Consider the following 19275-nt stretch of genomic DNA (forward strand, 5'->3'; position numbering starts at 1 on the left):
ATAACAATTTAAAGCAAATAAATTAACGACATTATAACTAAATCTGGTTTGATGACCCGTACATTGTTCCGACGGTGGTTCAATCTGGTTATAGAAAGGCAACATAGCCAACAATCTTCAAGAACATTCACTCCCCCACACTCCGCCATACTGAGAACACTCTACTTCTCAAGGACATAAAAAACAACAGTGTACGGCTGGACAATACGGGTCCAAGAAGTCAAGCCTCCAAACTGAGTGTGCGGGATGCTAGTGATGACGTCCACAGACTGGGGGTTCTTGCCCTCCTCAGTCGGGAGCTTCTCCCAAGAGATCGTCCAAAAGATGGAGTCGCCTGCGTAGTAGGCATCGACAAGCTTGATGAACTCGCTGTCGAAAGAGATCTTGACTGTCGAGAGTGGAACAATCGCGCCCTCCTGAGAAGCAGGGACTCTAACGATACCGTGGGTGGCCCCTCCAGTGAGAGGAACGTTGATGGGAGGCAAGACGCTCCCAATAATACGACCTCCATAAGTCTGTTCATAAGTTTGCGCAGTGTCCTGACCATTGGAAGAAGTCAGACCGTTCTTTGGCGGATCAGCGGGTCCGACGCCCTCAAGTAAGTACTTGATGGTGATGTTGTAAACAGCAGTGGCGGTCTCAAACAAGACAGTCTTGCTGTTGAGCCAAGAAAGAAGCCATTGCAAGATGTTGAACGTGTTGGGTTCTTAGTTTATGTGTGCCAGGTTGGATTGTTGGGTGATGCTGTATCTATTTTGGAGGAGGATAAGGCCCTTCTTATAGGTAAATAAAGTTGTGAATGGTTACTGCAGAGAGCTGAATTACTGGCTCGTGTCTTCTATCAATCCGGATATGTCGTGATCGACGAAGGAAATATTGCTCCACCTGATCAAAGACATATTTTGAGTCTCGAACCTTGTGGAAGATCCCTATGTCGTAGTTGCTGTGAGACAGAGCCAGCCATCACGGTCATAAATCTCATTCGTAGAAGAGTTTCACTTGTATGTGATATTGCAAAGAATGCCGAGATATCACAAAATAAAATACGCCATCGTTCGATTTCGTGATTTAAAACTCTTGCGATGGATTTGAAACAACCACGAATGTAGTAAAATGTCTTTGGGTTTCGGACTTTGATCTTGTTCAAGGGTATGTGACGATGCAGCATCTCTTTCAGCTGTGATGAATCAAACGCCAACTTTTGACACAAAAATCATATTCAGCCCCATTCAAACTTTGACTCCAAGCTACCTTGAGTCTGGATCTTGATTATCCCATCGACATCTAGCAGGACGCGCATGTGGCTCTAATACTGATGAAGATGGATATGGACATAACGGCGAAGGCTTTATCAAGACAAACCGAAGCATGTACCTCAACACAGTGGGCTGTAAGAAGCAAAGAACATGTGGTACTTGTAGTTAAGCACTGTGTCACTATATGAAAATGATGATAAGAAATCTGTTCGATATCTTGGCTTTCAGATACAGTACATCTCATCTAATATTCCATTTAGTCCTGTGATGAATCGCCGTCCCTTTCCTCTGTATAATCACCCTCCTCTGTAGAATCCCCTTCCCATATAGTCCAATTACTTTGCCAAGGATGCAAAAACTTGAAACCCTTCTTTCCAAGTTCTCTTATGGAACATTGTACAATATCATGTCTAATTGATGTTGAGCTACCCCCATATATTTGAAACACACCTTGCCACGCCTCAGTTCTCTCCTTCAGATGTTCGACAGTATGTATCCTAAAAAGAGTGTCTATCAATTGAGCTGAAATGAGATCGTGATATTCTGTTTCGGGTGAAAATATCCGCCGAGCGTAGCCGGTAAAGCTTTCTTCGCCACCAATGAGTACTATCTCAAATCGCTCGCCCGAACCTTCAGGGACTTGAGCATTTAGCGCACAGCAAAGGCGGTCTTGGAAAAGCCGACCCAGTATGCGGTAGGCGGTAACAAAGTTTACGATAGCCACGATAACAAGGTCTTCCGAAAGTTCATCATAAAGCCCCGCAACAGAGAACGACGAACGACGATTCTCTTCACACGTCAGTACAAATTGGTACTGCCAATCGTCTGTCGAAGATAACGTTTTCTCAAATCGATCCAGTAGATTTGAGAAGTCCTGACATACCAAATCCGTAGATCCGATAGAAATATCATGGAGGGATTGAATAATGAACATTGAATGCAGTAAGAAAGTTGCATTTCTTACGCTAGCTTGATCTCCAGAGGAAACGCCTTGTTGATTTTCGCTGCTTACATCCGACAGACGGGTTAGGATGTATCCAACCAACTCCAATAAAATTGGTTCAGTCATTTCCTCATCATCAAGAAATGATAATGCCCTAAGAAGAACAGGAGTCGCATCAATGAGATCATGAATTGAGATTTGGTCTAGTAGACCAACAACAGTATCAAATCGAGGGGCTACACATATTATCCCCTTAAGAAATTCCAAATCGCGAGGATTCGAAGGAACCTTTGAACCCTGTGGATATATCCAGTGCGACTGGCCACAGAACAAGCCAGATTCCTGCCAGCCCCTGACTATTCGCAACATGCTGCTTTCGGGGGGCAGATTGGGATCTTGCCAATGATGAACCATCGTCAACGCAACGGCAAGTTCACTGGACCAGTTGTGGTCCACAATATAACTCTTTTTTCTTCTGCTCCGGACTGTCTCTAACCTTGACTCAACATACAGAAATCGAGATCTGACAAGATGGCCTCCAAGCAACCTGGAAACCTGCTCAACTGGAGACCATTGACAGCTACTCAAACGCTCGCGACCGAATTGCGTATCCGTGATGAAGTCGAAAGCGGATCTATGAATGAAATTGATCCTTTGTTTGTTGTAATCCATTAAGCGCGGATCTCCTTTGCAGTCCCAATTTGCACTTGTCGTTGTCTCTAGTAGCCCACGGCTAATCAATCGCAATCGGTTTGCTACCCTCGAACATCTGTCCTGAAGCTCTTCTGCCTGTATGGAACGACCCTTGTGAATTATTGATGTTACTGGCTCATCCTCTAGAGCCGTAGCTATAACGAGTATAGAATTCATGTGATGGGGAAAACCAGAAACATGTTCCCAACCAATATCCTCTTCCATTCTCTTGGCAGTAACAACAAGGCTAAAGTAGCGCGAGGCGTCAGTCTTGTAGCTTGATAGCTTGGCATCATCTCCTGGTCGCTCCCACATGTCGATCAAGAGATCAGTCAAATCGGCAGGAGTCTGTTCGAGTCGCTCCTGTATTTCGTCGGTGCTTGCTGTACCTGATCGTATTGCTCGATTGACGCTATCGAGAACTAAAACGACCCATAAGAAGACACCATTTGCTTTCTCCACAATGGTTCGCAGAATGTGACCTCGGTAGTTACAATCCACCGATGAGCTTTCCAGTTTGTTCTCCGCAAAACGATAAATATCGCCATAAGTAAGCAGGTGAATTCTCAAACGGGGCATGCCTTCGAAGAATAAGCAGAATGGGTGCTCTTCCCTGCTAGAGGCACATATCTTGACATTGCTAAGACAGAGTAAGTCATGAATGATCTGGGAATTTCCCCTATCACGCCACGATAGGTGCTCTAACTCTTTTGCCTCATCCGTCCCATCCAGAAATATGCAGAAAGCGTCTCCTGAAGACCGTATTGTGCGACATAGAGCGTGTCTTAGCTCTTTGAGACTCCAGTCTCCATATGCTCGCTTATCGGAAACATTCTCTTGATCTTCCCAGAGTCGCTGAGCGAGACAAAGGTCCTTGTTGAGCACTTGATGTAGAAGAGAAAGCATCATGCCTTGTATGTTGTTCTGTAATGATTCTCCAGCCTTCCAGAAATAATGAGTGATGATGCGTAACTTGCCATCCGACATCTGTATACTGCGCTGCCATATCCTCAGATGTTCAATTGTCAGGGAATTCGTTGCGAGAAACTTCATGAGCGAGCTTTTCCCCGAGGCCGGCTTACCGCTGATCCAAAATAGGTTTGCGTCGCATTCTAACCAAGAGGGAAAGCTGACAGGGCTTTGTGAACCCGTGCCAGGGGCCGAAGTTGATGCGTCGTTCATATGTATATCTCCATCTTTGTTGTATGTCTCTGCACGACTAACGCGTTGAGTTTGACTACCGTCAGACTTTTTCTTAAACACCCAAAGAAAGGTACCGGGGTAGTTCTCGGATACTTGATTTTTGCGGCTGTTCATTTCAGAGAATCTAAGACTATCAAGTAGTCGTTCATGGCGTTTCTTCAAGTCACTGCTTAGATCACGTTGTGCTGATTCTTGAAGGCGCTGCGACATTGAGTTGTGCATACTTGAGACGGCGCCTTGCGTGGAAGTAAAGCCTTGATTTATGGCTGTGCGAGTTGTTTCGTGCTCTTGAGTAACTCGATCTCGCGTTTCAAGTGAGGCGAGTGAGAGCTCGGAGAGCTTGGTACATCCGTCAGCCAGCTTTGTGATGAATGATTGTAGATCTTGGTTGAGTTGATGGAATGACTTGGATGTCTGAATCTTAGCGGCTTGAAGCTGATTGCATATATTATGAACCATGACACCATGGAGAAGACTTTCGTATCTCTTGACATTTTCCTCAAGACTTTTGAGTTGATTGGATTGCCACATAGATGCGACAGCCTTCTTTACCGTTCGCGCCGACCCTCGAATTCCACCTTTAGAAGCACTATTGAGATGAAGCTTGGCGAATTTGGATTGTAGTTCATCCATAGAGTCGTCTAGCTTCTTACCAACTTCAATAATGTGTTGTAGGTCGCTGTTCAAACCCTGGGCTTGAGAGGCTGCTGAAGCGGAAGCCTTCATCTGATCAAAATAAGCCTTTCTCTGGCTGAAGCAAGCCTCGGCGCTTTTTAGGTATCCTTGCAGATTCGGGTCGGGAGAACTGCTGGCACGAATTTGACGGCAGACTTGGAGGACATCTCGACCGAAAGTGACGATTTGCATCGCATTGCACAGAAAACCCACTCCAGCTATTGCAGCTTCGGCGCCGGACATTGTGAAGCGGCTCTCAAAGGATGATATTGGATCAATAAAACTTGGCGAATGACTTTGGGACTGAAAATCGAATTTGAGAATAGTAAGAGTAAGAACACAATTGGAAGATGGGTTTCTAAAGAAGATGAGGGGCGATGAAACAAGCCTGGTTGCGGCTGAGCAAATCAAGGCAGACTTTCGGCTGAGACCATGTGTTTGTAATTTCCACCATTCACCGCCATTAACATCACAACATTATGTGTCGGTCATTCACTAGAGAATATTACCCAATCAATTATTCCTCTCCAATTGATATCGACCGTCCAGTGACACAAGGTATCAGTATTGAATTCTTCAAAGACAAGTGAACGTCCAGAAAATCAAGGAAGGTACATGTTTAAGTTGAAAACCACAGATATGATTGCTACAATCATTTATTAGCCACCTACCATCAGGAAAGAGCCCTCTCATATAACTTTGACCAAGGATGTAGATGAAAGCGGGAGCATTGATGGGAAGGTTGAACAAGAGAGAAGAGGGATCATCAAATTCCAAATCTTTGGCGACGATAATTCTTGAGGTGGCAACAGCGCCAGAGCTGGAGTAATTCTCTGATTATACCGAGTGCGCAATAGCCCAATATATCGGTTTTGAACTGGTTGCCGTTACAGATAAAATCTTTGTGATTTACTCCGGCGTTATTCTGTTGGATAAGTTCAAAGAACATACGTCGGTTGTACATACTCGGTAGCAACTTTAGCGCGGTGGGATCATTGGGACATCACTAGAGACCAGTGCCCCAGAAATAGATTGCTAGGTTAATGATGTACATTCATTGGTGCGGGCTGGGGACACGTCCTCCGTTGTGACCTTGATTAGATATCGATCTCAATTAAAACGGATTAATTTTGGAAAGTTTTGTCCCTTAATTCAACTTAATACTGACTCAATTCTGAGAAAGCTTCGCCAGGTGTATGGTCCCGCCCGAAGTTACCCTGAACCAAATAACCAGAGAGTCAGAGACATTTTAAGCATTGATAGTAATTAGCGCCATGTACCCCTCAAACCAACCCCATATTTTAACATGGATATCCACACTTATCTGAGCCGATGGCCGGGCCGGATATTGTAAGAAAGCAGTTTCATCTGGCGATGATTATTATGTCTCATGTCCCCAGCTTTATCCTCCTCAACACAAGATCTGCGCTGATACCGCACATTGTCACTCTGGATCAACATGCTCACTTCATTTAATCTTTCCCGCCGCTCATGTCGGTTAAGGTTGTCACCATTGATGAGGAGCTGCAGCATTCCCTCTCGTCAAGCGCTGCAACAATCAAGATTCGCTTCGCAAAATTCACAAGCCGGTCAAAGAGAGTGGCACATCCCTGGTTACCTAGCTTTTGTGGTAGGCGCTGCGGTGAGCGGCTTGACTACTGCAGCAGTCATCAAGGACGATATGATCTCGGGCCGAGATGAAAGCCTCAAACCAAGGTGGGTTCAACAGGATATTCCATCGATTCCGAACAAGGTGATGTATGCAGATAAGAATACCATGTTAAAAGTATGTCGGCAATGCCATGAGTCTGGTAACAGGACTGACGTATAGTTTAGGCTGTTGGTGAAATACGCGACCTGCTTGGGGAAGAGGCCGTTAGTACTGACTGGGATGACCTCGAAGAACATGGCCACTCAGAATGGTCGACCTCGAATTCTGATTCGCGCCCCGTAGCAGTCATCCGCCCCCAAACGACTGAACAGGTCTCGGCTATCGCTCGCATCTGTACCGCCTACAAAGTCCCAATGGTCCCCTACGGAGCTGGTTCCAGTGTCGAAGGCAATTTTAGCTCCCCTCATTCGGGCGTTTGTCTTGATATGTCTTCTATGAATAACATCGTGGCATTTCATCCAGAGGACATGGACATAGTAGTTCAAGCTGGCGTCAACTGGACCAACATGAATGAGGAAATAAAGCACAGCGGACTATTCCTTCCGCTTGATCCCAGCCCTACGGCATTGATAGGTGGAATGGTTTCGACAAACTGCAGTGGCACAAATGCCATGAGATATGGCACAATGAAGGACTATGTTATCAACCTGACAGTGGTCCTAGCAGACGGTTCAGTCATCAAGACCCGTCGTCGGCCCCGGAAGACATCAGCTGGCTACAATCTTACTGGCCTTTTTGTGGGCTCTGAAGGAACTTTGGGGATTGTTACAGAGGTAACACTGAAGTTGGCTATCATTCCCGAAAAGCTGTCTGTCGCGACGGCTACCTTTTCGACTGTCAAAGAGGCAGCTGACATGGCTTTCAAACTCATGCGCCAGGGCGTTCCTTTAGCTGCGTTGGAACTTATGGATGATACCCAAATGAAGGTTGTGAATCAAAGTGGTGGGACAGGTGGAAGAATGTGGGATGAATGCCCAACGCTATTTCTGAAGTAAGTAAATACTTGCCAGTGTGAATACTCCGAGAAGCAGCAATAATGACTGGAGAAACTCGCAGGTTTTCCGGGTCACAGAATGCAGTCAGAGACAGCATCAACGCGACCAAGGAGATTGCCAACTCTCAAGGATGTCGTTCATTCGAATTTGCAGAAACACAGGAGCAGATGGATTCACTTTGGTCGGCGAGAAAACAGGCTCTATGGGCAAGCCTTGCTGTTCGAGAAGAAGGAACCAAGATGTGGTCTACAGACGTTGCTGTACCTCTTTCGCAGATGGCTGAAATCATTGGTAAGTAACTGCAAGCCCTTCTTCACTCTGAAGATAAACTTACACAATGTTTGAAGAAGAATCGAAAGAAAAAGCCAGCCATCTTGGCATCTTTAACAGCGTGATGGGACATGTTGGTGACGGCAACTTCCATCAACTAATGATGTATAATGCTAAAGACGAGAACCAACGACAGGCCGTGTCAAAATGCGTGGATGATATGATGGTCAGAGCCTTGGAAATGGAGGGAACTGTGTCTGGTGAACACGGAATTGGACTGGGAAAGATGGTGAGTTACAAGGTTTCGTATTTACTATTTGAGCTAAATAGGAAAAGCATTGCCTTCAAAAGGAACTCGGTCCAGCTACAATTGGTGTGATGAAAGCCATCAAAGACACCCTTGATCCGCAGTAAGTGACGAGCTAGCTTTTAAAAATGACTACATACTAACTACTGTATTAGCTGGATCTTGAACCCCGGGAAAGTCTTTGAGAACTGAGTAAGGCCATGTTTTGAACAGCTTAATCGCCCATGCACGTACTTGTTTCGTTGTGGGGTTATGTTGAAGATGAGGGGTGTCACGTGGACAATCCCGTGACCATCTCATACGTGCATTTTTGCTCTGAAGTCCTTCAACTCAGATATCTAATCAATTAACTTAAATATCACACTCAAACTTTAAGAGGCCGAGCCTACCAACTGGTAAGCGTGATTATCTAGGCATCAATCGGTATTAAAAACTATAAAAACTGTAAATAATTAGCAATAAAATTTACTTTTCAATAAACATTTTTTTATCTTAATGCCTATTGTCTCTCAGTATTTAACCCACCTCTTCGCATTTACTCTATCTCCCTTTTGTTATCTTCTTGCCATCGACTTAATTTAGACTTGCCTTCTAAGTCTCATTAACTTCCTACCTCATATTCCTCTATCACCCACGCGCCAAGTATGAGTTTACCACAGACTGACTTGGAAAGTACCAAGGACTTTCGTTACGAATGTGCTAAGCGTATCGAGGCACAAATCCGTATGCCACCCATGCACAAGGATTTCCGACTACAGGCAGTCCACATCGCTATTATACTACTCGTTCCTATGGGATCCCTGGCAGATGGTGGCTTCCTTGCCAGCAACCAGGGGTCAATGCATTTGCATGACAACTTGAACATTGTCGCAAGTCTAGTCAGACACTGTACGTCATGTGCATCTTGAGGCGATCCTGCATGTTTTGTGCTAATATATTATAGACTTCCTCATGCTCAATGCAGACATATCAAATCCGAACGATTATTGCGACCAGGTGGAGAAATACGCTTGTGCTTACCGAAACGAGTACCGATGTATAGTTACAGGTGAATCTCCTTCTTGGGCATCCCATATTATCCCCTTCTCGTGGAACAAGGATGAAGCCAATGTATATGAGACGAGCCTGGTCATGAGCGCCTGCCAAGCGTTCTTCACCGACGAGACATGCGACGACCTATATGGTCTCTTGTCCAACCCTGATGATCTTTGCAGTTCGAACAAGCAATGGAATGTGATCAATATCAGCGAGTCAGTCACCGCGGCTTGGTCCTGTTCATCGTTGGGACTGAGGTGCTTGGGCGTTGGACCAAAAGCTTCCCAGTGTCCGGATACTCAAGGTTCAATAGAGCAAGAATGGGAAGTCAAGGTCCAATTCCAGTGGCTATACCGTCGGTTCAGGAAGCCGAACGAAGAAATGGATGGTATAACCAACGAAAACGACATGAGGAATATGGCTGAAGCACAAATTCATTATGAAAAAATGGGATGCCCTCCTTTCATGGATGCCTTTGGGATTGCTACCGGACGTAAGGGCTGCAAGCCAATCTTTTCTGGTCACACCTTCACCGTCACAATGTCAGAAGAAGATGCACGCAAGTACAAGATGATGCTAGACCTGCGCTGGTTCATCATTTCTATTGCCGCCATGAGCGGTGCGGCTTGGTACCCGGAACTTCTCCCACTTCCGCTTGACTGGTAACTTCAGGCGCGGGAAAGTCTTAGGCGAGACATGGTAGGCGACGACCTGAGTGTTGGGATATCGAAATAAATAGGTAGTTTACAGACTGTAATCTAACCGGTATGGACTGACCTAGTCGATGTATCCCTTCTGTTTCCAGTCAGTGGTTCTAGTACACTGAAAGCTGTTCAAGTCCGAGACACGTCGTTCAACACCAAAAGCTCCCATGAGATGCATCTAGAAAAGTGATGGAAGGTCAAACCTGCAAGTGGAGTGACATGACTTTGGGTTTGGCTCAGAGGACATACGCATAAAACACTACAGCACAGTTGCGTCAATTGACCATTAAAAGAAACAAGCAAGGTTAAAGAAAAGGGTATGTTCTGGTTGTATCATTGGGGAAAGGTTGCTCCTTTCGGAGTGATGCTATCTAAACTCGTCGCTCTGCAAGAGCCAGAAGAGTCAAAGGATCTACAACCGCCAAACATGTCCTGCCCAATCGGCCTCTCGCCTCAGATACAACATGTAAAAACCATACCCAGCTATCCTCCGGAAGAAAACGGTCCTAGGACGAACAGTTGCCCGTGTCCGTAAATGAATAGGAGCATCGTTATCTGTCCTGGAAGGATGGTCGGCAACGGGTATAAAAACAGAAATCGCCTTGTTGTAGTGAACGAAAGTTGGACACTTCATAGAGTTGGGTCATGCGACCGCGCAGTCTCCAAGGGATCCTTGAGTCCTTCAGGCCAGTCCTCTGGGTAGGAGCCCAGATAATCAACGAGCTTGACAAAAAGGGAGACCTGATACAAAATGGCTTTCGACATGTAGACGTCTCTCAAATTCCACATTAAGAACGGCCAATATTTCTCCTTGACGTCCGACAATGCCCAGGAAGCCCCATTGATTGCATGCCAGATTCCAGCTTCCTCGTCAGGTACCTGGTATCGGAGTTGATTCCAGCATGTAAGTGCATCGCGCATGTCGGTCTCGTCAAAGATTCCCAACATTCGTGCAGCATGCCGTGCTACAGAGTACATGGCGCCGTAGTTCGGGGTGTCAGCTGAGGGATCCGATACCCAGAATGGGATCCCAGTATCGATAATCTCGCTCATAATCACGGTGAACATGGTTTGAGTGCGCACAATGATGTCTTGCTTGAGGGGATGTCTGGCCTGTAGTGCATTTCGAATGGGAGCCCAGTCCTTAGCCAGGATGTGCTCTCCGTTCATGAGCGCAAGGAAGCGCGAGGCGTCTTTGGGTGGGATCGTGGCGATGGTGGATGGGATATATGGGGGCAGGCCAGGTTGAAGTAAATCGCGCTTGGAGTAGGCGGCAATGATTGTCATGACATCGTTGTGTTCTACCATAGCAGCATCCATGGTGTTGGTGGGTTCCCCATTCGCGAGAGTCGTTGTCGTCTCCGACTGCATGTCGTCCCACGTGAACGCCATCTCGTTTGGGTCCCAGATCAAGTCGTCAACTGTCTTTCCCATCTGCTTGGCCAATTCGAGGCGTCGTGTGTTTCGCTCTGAGAGTGTCTGCCTTGTTTCGTGGCTCGCCGAAGTGCGTGAAGTTTGCGAGTCTGCCATTTCCGTAGAAGATGGCTGGATCTGCGCGTCGGATTCTTCGATATCGTCTTTTGTTCGTCTGATTCAGTGTCTTCGGTACTCGTCAATAAATCGCGATTCTTCGGGGAGGGGTTCGTGTTGTTGCGTACCTAGGTTGAATGAGCGATGCCTTCACGAAGGGCAGATTTTGCAAGGATGTGTTTGTTTTGTGATTTTCGGAGGATGGAGAAGGGAAAAAGAATTTTGGTCTCTGCGGTGTGTTTGTTGATTTCTGCCTAACTGAAATTGTGACCTGGTTTTCTCTTCATCAGCTTTCTGCCAGCTGGTGACAGGCGGCAGCGGTAGCCGCTAGACTACAGATTCCTTCTAAAACCGTGCTCTGGAGATTGTGGACGTATATTAGAGTAGGATCAATAATAATTTATGTGCTTTGCTTCAATCCTGACACGTAAACATAATACTTACCCACGATGGAAGTCGATCCGCATCTCATTTTTCTAATCTTCGTGAAGATATCTTGATCCTTCTTTAGTATTATCGAACATCGTCACTAGTACCTATGGAAGATAGTCAACACATTTCAATTAGCTCTGAAGATTTACTAGCTCGGCACTCACCTGGTTGTCTTCATTCGATGAAAGACGGAACATTTTGTAGGTAAGAAATTTGAGGAAACAGCCAATTGAAAATCATCTGTTGGTCGTACATGAATTTCAAAGGGTGATGTTACCGACTTTCTTTCTCCATCTGCAGTCGAAGTTTGTGGAGAGTACAGTTTAAAGACATGAATAACTGACATATAAAGATTATTTATAAACATTACCCAGGACAGCGACGGTAATAAAAATCGTTATTCCCTCTTTTAGGCTTATTTGATAAGATGAATGTCAGGGATAAGATTTGTCCCAGTTGAGACAGTATCGCTATAAGTGACTTTAACAACAACTGAGTCAGTCTCCACTTGATGACATTAAATATAAGACTTGTGTCAGCATAAGAAAAGACAAAACATAAACAATCCCATACATTACTTCTTATCTTAGAAAATAGTCTCCCTATCAACGTCATGTCACAGCCGTGCAAAGACAGTGACACTAAGCTTCGAGCAGCATGCGATAGATGCCACGAGCTCAAGATCCGATGCACTCGCACCGGAGGTATAGAAAGCCGCTGCGACAGATGCGAGAAGAATGACATCGACTGCGTATATCGGGCCCACCGCCGCATCGGTAGACCTAAAACCCAAAAGCCAAGATGTGGGCCAAATACAACGACTCGCCAAAACGATACTACCACAAGAGGTCGTCTACAACAAGAGCAACAAGAGCAAATGCATATTTCCCCGCCAGATAATCGAGATTCCATCAATTCTGACTTTGACTTTTCTATTTTCGAAGCCGGCAGTGCCGTAGAATGGCACAGATCATCCGATGTCATTAATGTCTCAACCCACCAAGTGTCGTCTACTCATCCGCCGTTCATCTCGCCAGATTGTTCACTCTCTCATGAAGGCTCAATGAGTTAGGCTGGCTCTGGATCTCCTTTCAGTATGCTCAACATTGGCACAATGCCAGTTTGCGACCTAGACCTCTCAACTCTCCATGGGTATGGGCCTTCGACAGACTTTGTCACCAGCGGGAATCACCGAAGTGGCTCTGAGGACGAGTCTATGGAGAGCAATGCAGAGCATCAGAGCACACAGTCGGCAACAGGATCACCGCCGGAAGAAGCACAAATGCTTGAAGATCGACTACTCAGGCATCAAGCCAAGCTACGATGTCTATATTCAGCCGTTGATACGACGAGTTGGTTGAGATTCTCTAGACCAACGCAGAGCATACGCAGAGCAACAGCAGCACCATGATGGACGGGCCATCAGAAAATCGGAACCAAAGTCGTCCTCGGCAAGACCCTGGCAACTTCAACGACATCGCCATGCTCCATGTTTCCATATCATACGCGTACATCGTCAAGATACTCGCACCAATCATCTTATCTCTAGAGAAAAGCTCAGCCCCAGTCGGATCAACATCCTCCTCTACCTACAACGATACCACAGCATATCCTAGCTCAGCGAGACTACCTTCCCAGACGGGCGGACTTACCAAGCCCCGTACTGTTTCCGTTTCTCTTGGAAGCTTCAGTTTGGCCTCAAAACCGGCATTAAACGCTCAAATCTTGCTTGGGATGATCTCCCGCAAGCTGGACCGGCTACACGACGCTACTCAACCCATACTCATGCAGGTCAGACACTGTCATGTTCCGACGCAGCCAGTAGCGTTGCAGGAACAAGAACACCAGGATGCGGCTATGACAAGAGAGGAACACGTAAGCACTGAACACGGTCCGAACCGTCATACCAGCCCTGTTCTTTCTTCAGCACAAGCGGCAGTTGACTCGATAAGAAATGAGGAGAAGGATTTAATGGCAAAGTTGAACAGGGTGGGAAATAGTACCAGCGCTACATGGTAATCTGGATCGACTGCATGGACCGCCCATCGGAAGATCTTTTGCCATGCATTAGTGAGTCCTCTGTCATTCAGTACACAAAGTGGTCTGTCACTGACATTTTCTGACAGCCTGTCGGCTACTTTGATACGTTGAGAATATCAATTGGGGTTTCACTGCAGCAATCCCTTCTTTAGTACTGTGATGAGTTGAGCGCATATGTCCATGCAGCTCGAAGGGTCCGAGATTACGAAGAAAGAACGTGTTATCCCTCCAATCTTGGAACAAGGCATATCTACACCTAATTTCCCCTTGCAATGGCGTCAGAAATAGGCTCATAATAATAAGTGCAACCCCTACCTGCATCAAGCTGATGATGATAGCCCCCGCACGATGCGGAACAAGCATCTAAATACCAATCAATATTATACAGATATAACCAAGTTGAGACTATCAGATCATTAAAGATTAGAAGGCTTATATAAGCCAAGTGTGGCAGGTGTCTTCCGATAGGCCATTGAGTCTTGGAATTTTGCAGTATCAGGTCATACATACATAGGCGCCAGTGCGGCACATAAACCCTCCGAGTTTACGATTGTATTACTTGTTCCTCTTTTGTTACGTACAAGCTTATTTGTTAGATGACGATCAGTCTGTACTCATACGAGAATACCAACCAATTCCATCGAGGTGGAAGGATGGGTAGTACTCTATTCTGTCGATTATACGAGACGAGAATGCATGCACTGCAGAAGTACCTCTCTTGGTTATCTACTACCACCTAGATTAAGAAAACCAGCTGTGTAGCCTCTTTGCATTTGACTGAGACAATGGCGTACAAAAAAGAGGTAGAATGAAGGTTCCAATAACCAAATTCCTCCAGACTTTGATGTGAGGTCTCTTTTAAGTTTACTAGCTTCGGCTAATGCCGCTGCAAGAGATTTATGAAACAGCAGCTGAAGCCTCGGAATTTTAAAGTTGGGGGCTAACTCTTAGCTTCAGAGAGATCCACCAGGCACTAAGACGTTTCTCCGCCATCTTACGGCGACTCTATGGATACAGTTGACAGTGATTGTGCTACTCCTCCTAGTGGAACCAGATCTGATAGTTCATATGTGGTGAGAAAATAGCGTGTTGGACAATTGCGGGACCGTAGATCTTCTCCAGCTTACTAGTACTAATCGAGGCTATCCTTTGACACGTAGTGGTACAGGTGGTATGCTGTCAAGGGTGCAGTAAACGTAACCTGTCGATTGATCCAATCTTCAAGAGTCCGTGTCTCACCAATATTGATTACTCGACAGCAGTTCCTGGGTAACAAGGAACTCATCTTCACAACAAACAGTCCAAGGCTTACATTTGTCTTACGTCCAGCATTCCAAGAACACTGGTGCTTGGTTCGGTCTGACGAACAAAACCCAGCCACTTGTCGAGAACTTGGTGAGAGAATTGATTCCGTTAGCCAATAGTATTTATTAACCGACCTAGGCGTAAGCGAGATTATGTACTCACATCCTTACAGTAGCGTTGCGCCATCCCCCCTTTTTGCAATAAACACGCGTCCATGTTGGATCTCGGTCGCCGAGAATATATCTCATTCCGGCCACCGGCCTAACGCCATCCAAGGTTCAGAAGAAAGCAGCGATCACGGAGCGGCGTCTTTCATAGTTTCACCGAATGCCTGTCGTGACCAATGATTCCGGTAACATACCAGAGATGAGCTAGTGTACAGTTGTAGTTGCTGAAATGATACATCATGGACTATCAGTATATCAAGGACGTATCTAATCGATAATCTAATCACCTGTAAACGAATACGCAATCAATACTTACTAACTACATTGTTAATGTACCACCATCATGACTGTCGAACAATCTACCGATGCAAAATGTCTTACCCTAGACTCCATCATTCGGGGACTTGCCGGGAATACCCAGACCATTTTGTCATACGTAACCACCAATGATGACTTTGCAAACTTCACTGGGTCCGATATTGAGCGGCTCACGACTATTGGAGCCAATGGCTACCTTCAGGCTCTCAAGGGACAGAAGGACTTTGACCTCAAGACTGCTAAGTCGAAGGGTGTCATAGCCTTGATTGGCACGTCAACGCTTGAATATTACATTACTTTCTTGTCCATACAACGACTTGGCTTCACGACAGTCCTTTTATCACCAAAGCTTACTCATGAGGGCGTCGCTCATCTTCTTGATGTCACAGAATGCTGTGCTGCAATTGTACCAGAATCGCACAGAACCATGTTTGATAAGATACCTCTCTGCACTGTACCCATGATACGGGACGTCTTTGCATTGGACAGTCAAGAATACAGTTCCATCCCTGAACTGGAATGTCACAGCCTAGATCAAACCCCAGGCGTTGTGGTTCACAGCGGAGGCACTACATCAGGGCTACCAAAGCCGATATCAGCGCCCTCAGGGGCATGGATTGCAGCCGTTGCAGGGACAGACGCAAAAAGCCATCGTCTTCATACGCTCCCCACTTTCAACACGATGCCTCTTTACCACACCTTTGGACTAGGCGTACTGTTTCGTGCTCTCAGAATGGGTACCCGTGTTTCTCTTGTCAATGCAGATCGACCGCTTGTTGCAGAGGCCATATTCAAGGGCCTCGGCGCTACAAAGTCGCGGTGTCTCACGACAGTGCCTTACGTTCTCAAGTTTCTCGCTGAAGAGGACGGCGGCGTTGAGAAGCTGGCAAAGCTTGACTTTCTCAGTGTTGGTGGTGCCGCTGTACCTGATGACCTGGGACAGAGCCTCATCGATGCTGGAGTCAACCTCAAGACCACCTATGGCCAATCTGAGTCTGGCATCCTGATGCTTCCTGTTCTTGACGATGATAAGCAATGGGGTTGGCTGGAGCCGATGGAGCATGCTGAGCCATTCATGAGGTTCGAACCAGCTGAAGGGGATCTTTATCACCTGGTGATCCTGCCTGGCCTTGCCTCCAAAACCATGACTGATCGTCCTGATGGATCTTATGGCACCAAGGATCTATTCGAGAAACACCCTCATAAGCCTCGACTGTGGAAGTTTGTCGCCAGACACGACGACATGATTGTCCTAAGTAATGGAGAGAATGCGAATCCAGTACCCTTGGAGAGCGCCTTGATGAACAATCCCAATGTTGCTATGGCTGTAGCCTTTGGTGCTGGACAAGAGTCTCTGGGTGTCATCATAATCCCATCTTCGCACGCTTCCAACTTGGTGCATGAAGATTTGCTCAAGAGCGTTGAGCCGGACCTCAATCTGGGCAATGAACGCATGCCAGCATATGCTAGGGTATCACTCGACGCTGTTACCATCCTACCTGCGGATACAGAGCTACCTATGACGGGGAAGTCAACACTACAACGAGCCCTGTTCTATCGCCAGTTCTCTACTATTATCAGTGGCTACTACTCCAATGGTGGCGTTCAAAACGGTGTCGGAACCCTTCCAGAGCAGTCATTTAATGATGCCGAGATCTCCAGTATTGTACATGAAATAGTTTTCCATCATCATCCTCCTATGAAGGACCAAAGCGATGCAGACTTCTTCACGATGGGCATGGACTCACTTCAAGCATCCCGAATTCGAGCAGAGATCTTGCGGAGGATATACATCAAGCCAGAGAAAGTGGCTACCAACGTGGTTTTCAATCATCCGAATCTTTCTCTTTTATCCCATCATATCGTTTCTTTGTACACAGGACGACAGGGCTCAATGGCAGTTGATCCACAAGAAATAGCTCGAAGCTTGATTCGAAAGTATACTTGTTTCACTACTAAAGAAGGAACTGGCAAGCGCGACATGAGTTCGGTTCCTGAAGCCAGCACGATTGTATGTATATACCTGCTGCTGATTCCCAATCTACTCTCACTCTTCTGTGTTTTAACCCTACTGACCGTCATCTTCTCATTTCAACAGCTACTCACTGGCGCTACTGGCTACCTCGGCGTCCAGATCCTCCACAACCTTCTATCACGTGGACCAAAAGACCATGTCTACTGTCTTGTACGAGCAAGGGATAACGCAGAAGCCGAGTCGAGGCTAGACCAAGCACTGGCCAACTCAAAGCTGACGCTGCCCAAGTCAATCCGAGAAAAGGCAGTCGCTCTGGCTGGCGACCTGGGTCGCGATAAACTTGGACTAAATCCTGATGACTATGGCGCCTTGCTCTGTAGCGTTACCAATATTATTCACAATGCCTGGGCGGTCAACTTCAGCATGTCTTTGAGCAGCTTCGAACCCCAGCTAGCAGGTGTATGGCACTTGATCGAATTGGCACTGAGCGCTCCACAAACCCCAGAAGTTGTGTTTATCTCAAGTATTGTTGCTGTTGCTTCAGCAAACCCACCTGCGCAGTCTTCAGCAAGCTGTGAACCGACCCAGTGGGAGGGCAGCATCATGGAACGTCGGTATGGTTGGGAAGCTGTAGGCTCCTTAGGCTATGGTCAATCGAAATGGGTAGCTGAGGAAATTTGCTACTCTGCTTCGGAACATACTGGACTGCCGGTCAAAGTCATTCGGTTGGGGCAGATATCTGGTGATACACACCACGGTATATGGAACCCGTCCGAGGCAGTACCTACTATCATTCTGAGTGCCCTCACAGCGGGGGCGCTGCCTCGGATTGAAGCCGACAATGTGTTTAGGGTTGGCGATGCGCAGCTATGGATCCCCTCGGATGTTGCGGCAGCATCCATCGTTGAGCTGACGTTCTCTGAGGTGGGGGAATGTATCCCGTCTTCTGGTCCTGATGAAGCTTCCTCGCAATCCAATATCCTAGAGCATCAGAAGACTATCCCTTACACTGTCTTCCATGTTTCTGGTTCTCACCCGGCAAGCTGGAATGCAGAAATCTTACCCTCGCTGAGAAACTTTGGTTTAGAATTCGAGGTTGTTTCTCAAAGTGCTTGGGTGGATAAGCTGGCATCTTCAGACCCCGATGTCAGCCGAAATCCACCTTACAAACTGATCGAGTTCTTCAAGGGCAGCACCCAAGTTGAAGATCAATTGCATGCTGTTGACACAAAGGCGTCATCCGTACAAGTGCACTTGGACATCAGTCTAGCATCGAAGTATGCCCCCAGCCTTGCTCAGGCTGGTAGCTTGGATGAGACTTTGATGAGAAAGTACTTGGAATACTGGAAGAAAGAGTCATGGCAGAAACTCGAAAGGAATTTGGTGATGGATGGGCATAAGAAGGAGATGGGTTCTTTGTAGGAGCTGGAGGGTAAGGTCCGATTTACTTGTAACTATCTTTGTGATTTAAATGATTTGAAGTAAAGTGAAAATTTTTACCACGGGCGTTTTCTACCGCAACTTCGGGCGATGTTGGTGAAAGTTAAGAGTGTTGAGCGTGAAGGGTATCACGTGATTGGAAAACACCCACGAACATTCCTCGTCTCTCTGCACTAGTCTAACTTCGATCTTTCATCAATTATTCTCACCTAGGGATAGGGTTTCCATCTTCAATTACACTTTTTTGAGCATCATGACTCCAATGCCCTCACACATGACCTTTGCCCTACTATAAGGTTCAGAAGGGGCACAAAA

The 19275-nt window shown here is 46.4% G+C and overlaps 6 protein-coding genes across 6 annotated transcripts; 4 read left to right on the forward strand and 2 right to left on the reverse strand.

Annotated features, from left to right (window-relative positions):
- Window positions 1-161: 161 nt before the first annotated feature.
- On the reverse strand, window positions 162-5013 carry FPSE_10676 (uncharacterized protein; the record flags this gene model as incomplete). Its single annotated transcript, XM_009263793.1, has 2 exons — window positions 162-657; window positions 2711-5013. 2 exons carry the CDS (start codon window positions 5011-5013, stop codon window positions 162-164), a joined length of 2799 nt encoding a protein of 932 aa, XP_009262068.1.
- A 1063-nt stretch (window positions 5014-6076) lies between these two features.
- Window positions 6077-8206, forward strand: FPSE_10677 (uncharacterized protein; the record flags this gene model as incomplete). Its single annotated transcript, XM_009263794.1, has 7 exons — window positions 6077-6120; window positions 6301-6556; window positions 6607-7433; window positions 7499-7728; window positions 7785-7996; window positions 8038-8117; window positions 8170-8206. The coding sequence occupies 7 exons, from the start codon at window positions 6077-6079 to the stop codon at window positions 8204-8206; spliced, it is 1686 nt and encodes a 561-aa protein (XP_009262069.1).
- Window positions 8207-8658: 452 nt separating this feature from the next.
- FPSE_10678 (uncharacterized protein) lies at window positions 8659-9715 on the forward strand (the record flags this gene model as incomplete). The annotated part of the gene is made up of 2 exons (XM_009263795.1): window positions 8659-8902; window positions 8958-9715. The coding sequence occupies 2 exons, from the start codon at window positions 8659-8661 to the stop codon at window positions 9713-9715; spliced, it is 1002 nt and encodes a 333-aa protein (XP_009262070.1).
- A 668-nt stretch (window positions 9716-10383) lies between these two features.
- Window positions 10384-11283, reverse strand: FPSE_10679 (uncharacterized protein; the record flags this gene model as incomplete). Its single annotated transcript, XM_009263796.1, has 1 exon — window positions 10384-11283. One exon carries the CDS (start codon window positions 11281-11283, stop codon window positions 10384-10386), a length of 900 nt encoding a protein of 299 aa, XP_009262071.1.
- Window positions 11284-12811: 1528 nt separating this feature from the next.
- On the forward strand, window positions 12812-13126 carry FPSE_10680 (uncharacterized protein; the record flags this gene model as incomplete). The annotated part of the gene is made up of 1 exon (XM_009263797.1): window positions 12812-13126. One exon carries the CDS (start codon window positions 12812-12814, stop codon window positions 13124-13126), a length of 315 nt encoding a protein of 104 aa, XP_009262072.1.
- Window positions 13127-15570: 2444 nt separating this feature from the next.
- FPSE_10681 (uncharacterized protein) lies at window positions 15571-18942 on the forward strand (the record flags this gene model as incomplete). The annotated part of the gene is made up of 1 exon (XM_009263798.1): window positions 15571-18942. The coding sequence occupies one exon, from the start codon at window positions 15571-15573 to the stop codon at window positions 18940-18942; it is 3372 nt and encodes a 1123-aa protein (XP_009262073.1).
- Window positions 18943-19275: the final 333 nt, after the last annotated feature.

Source organism: Fusarium pseudograminearum, chromosome 1 (genome assembly GCF_000303195.2).
Source record: "Fusarium pseudograminearum CS3096 chromosome 1, whole genome shotgun sequence".
NCBI lineage: Eukaryota > Fungi > Ascomycota > Sordariomycetes > Hypocreales > Nectriaceae > Fusarium > Fusarium pseudograminearum.